At 48.1% G+C, this 11545-nt stretch overlaps 1 protein-coding gene across 1 annotated transcript in view; it reads right to left on the bottom strand.

Annotated features, from left to right (window-relative positions):
- Window positions 1-11545, bottom strand: part of dnah9 (dynein, axonemal, heavy chain 9) — a 145984-nt gene that overhangs the window by 26540 nt on the left and 107899 nt on the right. The window contains 6 exon segments of the mRNA XM_060037597.1: window positions 792-919; window positions 3429-3577; window positions 4910-5103; window positions 9073-9195; window positions 9461-9631; window positions 11065-11205. Coding sequence (XP_059893580.1) covers window positions 792-919; window positions 3429-3577; window positions 4910-5103; window positions 9073-9195; window positions 9461-9631; window positions 11065-11205 — 906 coding nt within the window.

Below are 11545 nucleotides of genomic sequence, written 5' to 3'. Positions count from 1 at the left end.
CAAAGGTTTTCGCTTAAAATGCAAACGCCAGCCTTGCCCTCCAGATAAGGACAGAAGACACACAGTGGAGAGAGGCTGCAGATATTGTTCTGTTCAGTTCCAGGGCCACCGTCCCCTGAGCAGCAGCCCCCCCCCCCCCCCCCCCCCCCCTGGTCTCCATTTTGAATCCACTTCTTCACACTCCTTCATGGAGGAGGAGGCATCATGAAGGTGTACGCAGTTATGATCAGGTGCATTGAAAGGAATTAGAGGGACCTCGACGATTTGTCCTTTAATTGATTAGTGGATCGACGGAGAATCAAACTAATATTGTTTCGATAACGAAATAATCCCCAAAGCTATTTATCAGGTAGAAATAAGAAACATTTGCTGCTTCATTCTTCAGAAATTGTAATATTTGGTTCATGGATCATTCTACAATGAATTAAATATTTCTGGGCTGCTTGTCGGATCAAGCAAATACATTGAATACCTCACTTTGGACTCTTGTAATTTCTGATTGGCTTGACTATTATTTATGACATTTCAAAGACCCAATCATTATTTGATTAATCAGAAAATATAATCGCTAAATGAATCAAATTAGAAATAATTTGTTCGCTTCAGCCCTACTCCCAAGACACAGTTAAAGTGGGACCTTTGTTAAAATCTGTTGAATATAATTTGAGTCTGTTTGTGCGACTGCGTGTGTGTCTGTGTTTCTGCGTGTGTCTGTGTGCATGTGTCTGTGTGTGTGTGTCTGTGTGTCTGCGTGCGTGTGTCTGTGTGCCTCCGTGTGTGCGTGTGCGTACCTGTAAGATAACCCAGTGGCCTTCCTTGGCGGCCTCATCCAGAGCTTGTTCGGCCACCACTTCCTGCCCCTGGCCCAGAGACACGTTGTGGAAGTTCTTGTTGTTAAACGTGAATCCCAGGGTCTTTCCTAAGACACACACACACACAAGAAAACATGGAAAATCGAAAACATTTATCTAATGCAAAATACACAATTCTAAAACTGAAACCGCTCCATTTAAAGGTAAGCACTTTTGTCTCCGAGAAAGAGCTACCTACTCCTACTCGTCTTATTTTACCTCAGACAACCCCAGCTCCCAACCTCTTCTCCATGCTTCCTCCGTGCTCCTCTCTATGATGTGCATATCGCGCCGGAGCATTTTCCTGTAATTAGTGCCATTTTGGTGGCTGAAATTTAACAAACTAAAGTGGTCCAGCAGTCAGAGGAGGTGCGTTGATAATCCATGCTCACAGCCGCTGCCGGGAGCTTCAAAGTCGGAACATCCTGTCCCTCAGCGCGGTGACGCCGCGAGTGGGCTTCACTCAGGTACTCAGACGCCTGTCTGTCCATCGACCAGCCCTCGCCAAAGCCTGTCCGCTCCGACTTTACTTTACGAACTGGCGGCCCGCGACGTGGAGCACACAATACCGTTCAGGTGGGTGAAGGGGGGACGAAACCGATCAATCCCAAACGCGAGCAAGCCGTCAATCTCAATCTCAAGTAGACAACCGCGTATTAGTGATTAAAATGCAAATATAGAGCGATGTTTGGACACGAATCAAACATTGATAAGACAGGCCCTTTGAAACGGTAAGCCCTGTCAGCTGCGAGCGTCGACTCTCCGTTCTGTTCTTGGAAACAAATACAATCCCCACAATCTGAATATTTCATACGACCGAGATCAAATACCCAGATTGAAGTATTTGGCAGCAGATACAGAGGGTGACACGCCGTGGAGTGGTAGAAGCACACACACACACACATGAGAAAGCACTCCCACACACACACACACACACACACACACACCCCCCCCCCCCCCCCACCCCGTTGTTCCAGGTCACTACAACAAGCTTTTGCTTCCGGTATAATTTTTGGTTTCAAAGAATTAACTAACGGCAGGAAGAAAGAACAGAATAGGAATAGGAATATAAAAAGGATTATGAATAGGTAAAAGAAATAGGAAGAGGATAAAAGAAAGACAAAAAGAAAAAAAGACATAATAGAAAGGGAAAAGACATGAAAATGGCGCGTCCAGCAACAACACACAACTCCCGGTACAAGAATGCAGAGTATCTCTTCAACCAATGACATTTACTTTCCCGCCCCCCCCCCCCCCCCCCCCCCAATGTGCCGCCGGTGGCGTCTCATATATTGGTGACCTTTAAAAATAATCCCTTCAAGTCCTTCGCTGGGCCGCGGCCATTATGCGTCCGTCAACAAATGTCTGCTATCTCCGCAGATCGCCGAGTTTGGATGAACGTGTGCAAGGTGGGAGGGTGGGAATGTGATCGTGGGGGCTGATAATCCCTCGCACTACGAGTACTCTATTGTGGCACAGGCAGACTAACAAGGTGATTCGCACAAGGAGTTAATTTGAGACGCTGCAGGTGAGATTTAGGAGGAATGATTCGAGTGCAATTTGTTGGAAATGTCATGGCCGACATTCAGATGTTTGGGGGTGAAATGTGCTGTGAGAATATCTCTTTGCACTTGTCTTCGCCCCTGCCTCTGTGTGAGAAAATATATATTTAAGACTACTCCTGGCTAATTTCCGGCCAATTAGGGGGTCAGGCAGATTGATTCCGGGAATTCAGCTCTCCTGTCAATCACATTCTTGCACGGTAGGGAGGAAGGGAGGAAGGGAGGAAGAGAGGAAGAGAGGAAGGGAGCAGAGAGCGATGGTGAGTTATTTGGGTTTGTTTACTTTCTCTTCAATTCTCGCCGCGATATGCTTTTTTACGCCTTCTCTCTGCAACTCTCAAATCGTACCTACCGCACCTTTAAGCAGCGACAGTGTTTACAGTCTGGTTCGGCTGCCGACGTTTCGAGCAGGAAAAAGTATCCCGTGAGCTTACTTCAAATAAACAGACTTCTCGTCAATGCAGCAGAGAAATCGTGGACTATATTTATCTTCATAGGCACGGTGGGATACGGGTTTATATACAAATACGGGTAGGGCTCTTTGCGCGGAAAGGGATAATAGCACACACCAGCAGTTTAGTTAGTTACGGAACACTCCAGAAGGATGTTATATGGCTGGAACTCCCGTCATTAAATGACGTTAAAGCAAGAATTAAAGAAAGGAGGAACATGAAATAGTTGTTTGCAAATGTTTGGCCTGTATTATTATCTCAGCTTCCCTGCTACTACAATTGTGTCATTTACTTACAATAAAGTAAGTAAAAAATTACTTACAATTTTCCTATGTTCCTTTTTTATATTAAATATTGCAACCGTGTTTAAAATGTTGTGCTGCACGTCCGAGACGTGCAGCACAACATTTTAAACACGGTTACAATATTTTGTAGACTCCTAATCTCATTAGGACCAACCTGCTTCAACAAAGGGTCAAACAGATAAGACAAGCAAACAGCCAATCAAAGCCTGCCGCTGCAGCGAGGGGAGACGCATGCGGGGGCGGCGGGGGGCGGCTCACCGTGCTTCTCCACGTCCTTCAGAGGGTCGACGCCGGGGGAGAGGATGAAGAACATGGGCGTGGCCGGGCCCGACTCTTCAAAGGAGGCGGCAAAGTCCAGGGATCGGCCCACCACGTACTTGCTCCCCAGCTTCTCCGCCACGTAGTCCCTGCGGGGGGGGGGGGGGGGGGAGAAGAGAGGAGGCGGGTCTCACTCTCGCCTTGTGATCCCGGCGCCAGACTCGAGAGGTCAGAGCGGGTCCATTTCAAAGGCTCCGACTTGTGGAAGACGGGGAACATTTGATGGATTGTCACATTGAAAGGGAGGGGAAAAAAAGTTTGAGTTTGTCGAGTGTCTTTTAAAGCTCTCTCCGCTTTGTTTGCCTTTATATACACGGTGACTCCCCGTTTTTGGAAGGGGATACTGTCTGACATAGATTTAATTAAAATGATTTAGCAGGTTTGCTCAGACCGCATGTGAAATGTTGAAATTGTCTATGTCAAGGTGTAAATCAGCCTTGATTTATAGTGTGAGGGTAAGGGTAGGGGTTTTTAAACTGATTGGAAAGCAGCATCAGCATTAACTTGTAAATCAAACTGGAGCGCTCGGTCCTCGGTTGTATGGTTTTACCTAGAATTCGACAACTGAAAGTTTCAAAGTTTAAAATCTTTCCCAGCAGAGCCAGTCCATGCAAACAAAATGCACTACCATACTCATCGGTTAGGATATAAAACATTTAAGAATTCAAACTGCGCCCCTCCGTCTCCAAGTGTGTGAAAATGCGCAGTGAAACCCAGACCTGGACCTTTGTGGATTGGATTGTTTGTCTACATTCATTATTGGAGAAAACTAAAAACAACTAGGGTCGGCTTTTACTTGTAGCCGGAACTTGCTAGCCTTCTCCTCCGAGCTGTGAGTGTCGAGGTGTCCCTGAGCAAGACACCTAACCCTAACTGCACCCGATGAGCTGGCTGTCGACTTGCATTGTTGACTCCACCTTCGGTGTGTGAATGTGTTTATGAACCTTTGTAGGTCACTTTGGATTAAAGCGTCTACTAAATGGCCAAAAATGTAAAATGTAAAACTACCTATTCAGGGCTGTTCGTATGAGCTTACTTGTGTCGTACAATACAAATATAAAGCTTGTTTGGAATAGAATCCACAATGGCTTGCCCGCTGCCCAATTTCAGAACACGGTTACTCCTTGTAGAAAAATCACGGCTTATTCACATCTCGAAAACTCCCACAAACAACCTGGGGTCTTAGCAAACCGGCCCAATCCTTTAACATTGGTAAAGGATCAATGTGGATAATTAATGCCGGACTGCTGCTTGGAAAAGTCATTCGGTGAGTGCAAATGAGTCATCGATGAGCAGGGTTAAGATCTCTGCCCTCTGACCTCCTCCATCTCCCGAAAGTTCAGGTCAGCAAAGAGAGGAAAGAGACACGGAGAAAACCTCTGGCTTGACGTCAGGCGGGGTCGAAGGTCGCGGCGGCTCACCTCACGGCGTACGTCATGCGGTCGGGCCGCAGCGCCCGCATCATGCACAGCTTCTGCAGCGACGTCTTGCTCTTCCACTCCTGGGGGAACTTCTCCCGCTCCGGACACTCACACTCGGCGAACTTCTGCCAACGCTTGGCCGAGCCCTCGATGTCCCGGTCCAGGTTCCTGAACTCCTCCATGGCGCACAGAGACTTGGAAAACACGGTGGGAGCGGATTAGTTTTTGGACCGGACTGGACTGTGGGTGTAATGACAGAAGACTTGAATGCATCGTTGGATCTTGGTTTAGAGCTGCAATATGCTGTTATTTACCGCTAACGATTAAGTCCAGAAGATGTTAGAAATAAATGCAAATTAGATGACGGGTGCAAAGTAACTTTAATTAGTCACTTTGACTTTAATTAGTCTTCAATTAGTTTGCTTAGTTTGGACAAGCAGCCCCAAAAAACGAAAGTACTTACTTTTAAATGATACATGAAACAAATATTAGAATTTCTAAAGCATTAAGCAACCAGTATTTGGCTTGGTTGTACTGGGTAAATTACCAAAATTTGATTGCGTACATTTTCTGTCGATCAACCAATCGATCAATCAGCCTTACAATGGATAAGCTCATTGACAAGACCATTCATGAAATACAAACTTTGATCGTTTGTGCCCCCACAAAACAACATTTATTTTCACAAAAAAATAAAATCCCCGTCCTTTTGTTTAAGAATAATCATAAAAATGTTGAGGAAGGCAAAATATCTTTCTGCAACCCCTGGCAGATGTGAAACGACTTCACCGACGAAGAGCCCCCCTAGGAGGGGGCAACCCAGCGTCAGAGATGCTTATATTGGGTTATTATTCTGGGTGTCAAATCATTAGGAAATAAATACTTTTGTTTCTCTTGCCTTTTTTTCCGACAACGCAAACACATTTAAGACGCCTCTTTCGGTTTGTGATGGGCATTTGCCATTATTTATTCTATTTTATTCTATTTATACATGGACGGAGTAGTAAACAATGGAAAACTTTCGTTAATTGCGGCTTTAAACCAAAGTCATAGCTCTGGGAAGTCCAACCAAAGCCAGTTTATCAGTGAGCCGCATTCAAGACTCCAGCCAGTTGGGTACGTTTGTTTTCGCCTTAATGAACAGCCAAAGGCACTTGGATTGTTTATCACTTGAATAAGTGCCACATAGGGGAAAACACAAAAGTTGGGGACGACAAACAAACCCAACAAACCAAAAAAGTAGCAAATAAAAGCAGACGGGACGGCTTATCTGTCCGGCGTTCGTATGAATAATGTTGACTCAAACAGAAACGCTGAGCAAACATGATCCCTTCCACTTCATGGCGGGGGAAGGGGGGGGGGGGGGGGGGCATATGGAATATGCATATGTTTGCAGAACCTATGCGCTCTTATTGTGGCGATCCACCTGACAACCCTTTTATCTAATCTGGGGGGTGGGGGAGGGTGGGGGGAGGGTATAGGGGGGCACTAGGTGCAGTCCTTAGCCGACGTTCTCGATGATGAGCGCAAAAGAATACAAGGACAAGATGCACCACACGTGCGCTTCACTCATCAAGCAAACGTGCAAACGCAGACGCAAACACGCAGACGTGCACGGACACTGACTGCAAAAATGAAACACAGTACGTGAATGTGCGTGCACGCACACACGTACGGACGTGCACAGAAACACACACATGCATGTGCACACCAGCTTAAACACACACACATACACACACACACATTGTCATAATGAAACAATGCATGAAATTACACTTAGATTGAAAAAACTGGACTCAAACTACCAATCAAATGACAGCGAGGTTGAATGCCTCCAGATTTCCCTGGTTGCTAGCAATAGAGACAGGAAAAAAATATCCCTTTTCCAACATTAAACTGGTAACACATATTACACATAATATAGAAAAGTAATGAAAGGTCACTTTGGTTTAATAACAGAGAGTCCACAGCTTCTTCGACCCTGCAGAGTTCTTCCCTAGCGTTTACACACACGCACGCACGCACACACATCCATACAGCCAGGGTAATCGGGGGGCCTTCCATCCACCTTTGAAATCCACCCAGACCAGATGACGAGCGAATGACACCATCTTGCACTGAGAGCAGGGAGGCCACTGGGCTGGGAGTCAGGTTTAAGGATCGGTAAAGATTGAGGAGAAAGGTTGAAACATTCATGAGGAGGACGAGAGAAAGCTAGAGAGAGCGCAAGAGAGAGCAAGGGCAAGAGAGAGTGAGGGAGAGAGAGAGAGAGAGCAAGAGAGAGTGCGAGTGAGAGAGAGAGCAAGGGCAAGAGAGAGCGAGAGAGAGAGAGAGCAAGAAAGGGCGAGAGAGAGAGAGAGCGAGAGAGCAAAACAGAAAGAGAGAGCGAGAGCGAGAGAGAGAGAGAACGAGAGCAAATGAGAGAGACCCGGACTATTGAGAGCAGGAGAGAGCAAGAGAGAGCGAGACGGAGAATGAAAGAGCGGTAGTGAGAGAGACCAAGAGAGATAGCGAGCGAGCGTGCGAGCGAGCGTGCGAGCGAGCGTGCGAGAGAGAGAGAACGAGAGCGAGAGATGGCGGGAGTGAGAGAAAGAGACCCTGTCTATGGGGTCTCCTGGGTCTTGCATGTCGCTGTTGCCACTCAAAGAGCATCTGACAGGGGTTGGAAGCTATGCTCTGCCATTCGGCAGCCACTTAGTCGAGCTGAAAGCACAGTGTTGTGTACGTTTAGATTAGTTGATGAGTCTGGCGGGTACCAGTCAGACTATTTGCATAACAGGTTGAGAGAGATTAGAGCAAAGTGGTAGCTTGATGAGTGAGGTGGAGGAATGCGATGCGTGTTATCTCCTACACACAACACCTACACAACAAACGTAATGAGACTCAATTCCAAACAGCCATGATAATATTGAACACAACAATGTCGGCACTACGATCGGTATTACCAGGCCTATCATTCTGCCATTTTCTTTTTTTTCCCCCAGGCGTAACCTCGTGAATCAAAAGTGACTGTGGCGGAGTCTCGCTTATTATTAGCATACTATTTTGATTATGACAATTTCAATGACAAAATTTTTAATAGGTTTTGATAAGTGGATGAAAGTGGCCGCCGGTGTATCAGATAACCAGTGTATCAGCATGGATGTGACGGCTCACTCCCAGAGGAAGGCCCCCAGACTTTCTTCTACCTACAATGGAACTTCTGCTTCATCTGACACCGACATCAGTTCATTGGAAATCTCTCTCTCTCCCTCCCTCCCTCTCTCGCTCTTTGGTATATGATTTATATTTTTTAATCTGCTTTAGTCGTCGTATTACTGCTGCAAGACCAGCAATGCAAAAAAATGATTATAATCTACTTTCTTCTTGTCTGGTGAAAGAGGTGCGTAATCCAGCGGATGTCAGAGAAAGCTTCGGGGTGAGTGCGGAGGATTGTTAGTAGTCCTGCGATGTGTTGCAGCCAATCAGGAAAGTCGGTGTTAAAAGATGTAGCCGGAAATTAAATGTCGCCCCGCTACACCCGTTATTTATCAGGAATACGATTTCTGACTGCGAGGGGAAAGGAAAGCCGGATTGGATTTGAAGGCTCGGACTAAACTGCAATTTGAGATAAGCAGCAAGAATGATCTTCTTTCTATTTAATACTTCCCTTCACCCCCGTTCCGAAGAAACATCAAGAATATCTTAATTTCTTCCGAGCGGCCTCTACAGATTGCAGGAAAGATCAGCTGCATTGATTTTGTGCCAGTTATTTATATTTTGGATGGCAGGGGGAAGAAAATAGCTGGGGAGGCAAATTGTCCAAACTGATTCGACTGTCCAGACTTTGTAGTACGGTACTGAAGCCGTGCACCAAAAAAAACCCTCAACCATCTGCCTTAACTGCCTCTTCAGCGAAGCTGTATGGCCAGAGTTACCCCAATAGAAGCTCAGTCAAAAATAACTAAACACGCGGCATTTACAAAGTGCTCTTCGCTCGCCACCATGACCGCTCAAAGCACTCCACAATTAACTCTATCACCCACTCACACTCGGGCCTACATTTACACACACACACGGCAGATGAATGCACCGCTGCATCAAAAGGGTCGGTTTTTGCCGCGAGTTGACGCAGGACTCTCGGGTTTAGGGACTCAGGGTTTGACACGCCAGCGTCGCCTCACCTTGATCCCTCCCCAGGAGTGGTTGGTGAGGAAGTCCACGGGCGAGGACACACCCGGCATCACGGGGTACCTCAGGAGGAAGTCCAGCTCCCCGGGGTCGATCTCCTTACTCATCAGCAGTATCTGGAGACGGAGGGGAAGAGCAACAAAGCTGAGAAGAAGAAGAAGGAGCTCGACTTTCTGTTCAATTTATCTCGCAACCCCCCCAGCTGCGGAGACAGCACTCTGGAGACTCCGTCTTGAGGTGGTGGTGGGGAATTCGATCGGGTCGGTTCAAACACGGAGCCATGTCGAAACCCCCCCCACCCCTCTCTGCCTTTGAGGGGCTTATAGCCCCACCTCCATGTCCCCCTCTCCCCGACTCTCACCACGCACGTCCTCCACCCACCTGGAAGACGAGCTGGGCGGTGAAGGTGAGCTTGTCGCACTCAAACAGGCCCCGGGTGGTGTACTGGAAGATGGAGGAGGTGATGCTGTCGATGAGGTTGGAGACCCGCTTCTTCAAGCACTCATCGGGCGGGGCCTTCTGCACCGCCTTCTGGAACACCACGCTGAACGCCTGCGGGGGGGGGGGGGGGGGTAAGACACACGGGTCACACGGGTGCTGTCGCTCCACCCCTGGAAGGTACTAGAAGGCCCTCAGGTCTGCTCCTGCTAGGTTCACTTTCAAACGTACTACCTAGTGCCTCAAGCTGGGACTACTTCCTGTCCCTTATCTACAGCGCTGGGTCTTTATCGTCTGCCTGTTCTACTTCATTCGACGCTGTAAATTGCTGTTTTAATGGAGCTAAACTGCACGCCACTTCGTGGTCAGGTTTTTTAAAAGTGCTTTCATAATTCGCACTCTTTTTTTTTTGAGTTGGAGTCAAACTGAGAGTATGTTTATTCTAACGTCTCTGTTGTTATCGTCATCGTTTGTCCTATTGGTTTTTAATAACTACATTGCGGTTTTAAGCACCACCTAAGTGGTCCTCAACCACTGCGTGGGCCCACCCTGGCACATTTTTACATGTTCTTTAGAAATAAAATGACTTGACTCTAATGGATCCTTTTGTTCTCATCAGGAGAACAGCAATCAACCCGGGCTTGGGCTGGATTTAGGAGATTTAGCTCATGAATTAACATTGGGGAATTTTTACGTGAAATATCAAACGACATGCTCAAACATTTATGAAACAAAATCCCATTGGGGAAGAGTCTAAATGACCTCCAGCTTTTATTAAACCCTAAATCCTCGCATCAGCGAGTCGGGATAGTGTACAATATAACGACTGGGACCCCGCCATCGCTTTCGATTATCCATTTTTACGTCGCAGCGTTAATGGAGAACGATAAAGAGAAAACAAATGCAGGGCTAAACCGAAACAGAAAAGAACCCTCATTCCGCTTCCACGAACCCCGGAGCCCCTCCGTCCCCGGTGCAGACGCCAGACGTCTCCGCCGCGGTTCCCCTCCCTCCGCCACGGGTCGCACGGCCCAGAACGTAATGAGCCTCTGCTCTTAGATCCCGACGCACCTCGTTTCCCTCGCTACGGGTCAGGGGTGCGCTACAACTCTATGAATGCGCAACGCCGGGCTGTGTTCTGAGAGACGGGAGTCGTGAGCTCGCGAGCGACGCTGTGATTACAAACAGTTCTTCAGCAGCCCCGGGGTGTGGGGGTGGGGGTGGGGGGGGGCCCTAGCCCGCGGCGGGGCCAGCGTGTGAGAGACCTTACAGCGCTACACATAACCACGCTCGGGAGGCGGGCGGCGTAATTAAAAGCAGAGGTAGCTCGCATCGAACACGCAGGGCAGAGGGTGAGAAAACCACATGGTCGGCTTCTCGCTTTTTTCTCTTGTTTCTCTCCGCAGCGTAGCAGCGAATGGGCAGCGAGGCAAGTTGAGGGGAAGAGAGGGAGGGGGGGGGCCGGATGGGAAGGGGGGGCTGGAGGGGAAGGAGGGGGGGCTGGAGGGGGAGATAGGGGAGGGCCGGATGGGGAGGGGGAGATCCACCTTGAGGGAGAACTGGTACATGGGGTGGATCTTATTGAGGTCGTTCATTATGAAGTAGAGGAGGGAGGCGCGGGCGGCGGCGGCGCGGTAGTGCTCCCGGGCCTCGTTGATCTGGGCCTCCGTCACCTTGGCTTCTTTCACCTGAGAGACGCGCGCGCGCACACACACACACACACACACACACACACACACACACACACACACACACACACACACACACACACACACACACACACACACACACACACACACACACACACACACAGACACACAGAGAGAGAGAGAGAGAGAGAGAGAGAGAGAGAGAGAGAGAGAGAGAGAGAGAGAGAGAGAATGATGAAGATGCAAAGAGGGTGAGCTGGAGAAGCAGGCAAATGGAGCAACGCTTACGAACACAAAAATCAACAACAAAACAAACTAGGATTCGCCTGTAAAAACAAAGATACAGACACACACGGACACACACACACGGACACACACA

This window comes from Gadus macrocephalus, chromosome 18 (genome assembly GCF_031168955.1).
Source record: "Gadus macrocephalus chromosome 18, ASM3116895v1".
Classification (NCBI taxonomy): Eukaryota; Metazoa; Chordata; class Actinopteri; order Gadiformes; family Gadidae; genus Gadus; species Gadus macrocephalus.
This window is presented reverse-complemented; position numbering and strand designations above follow the sequence as displayed.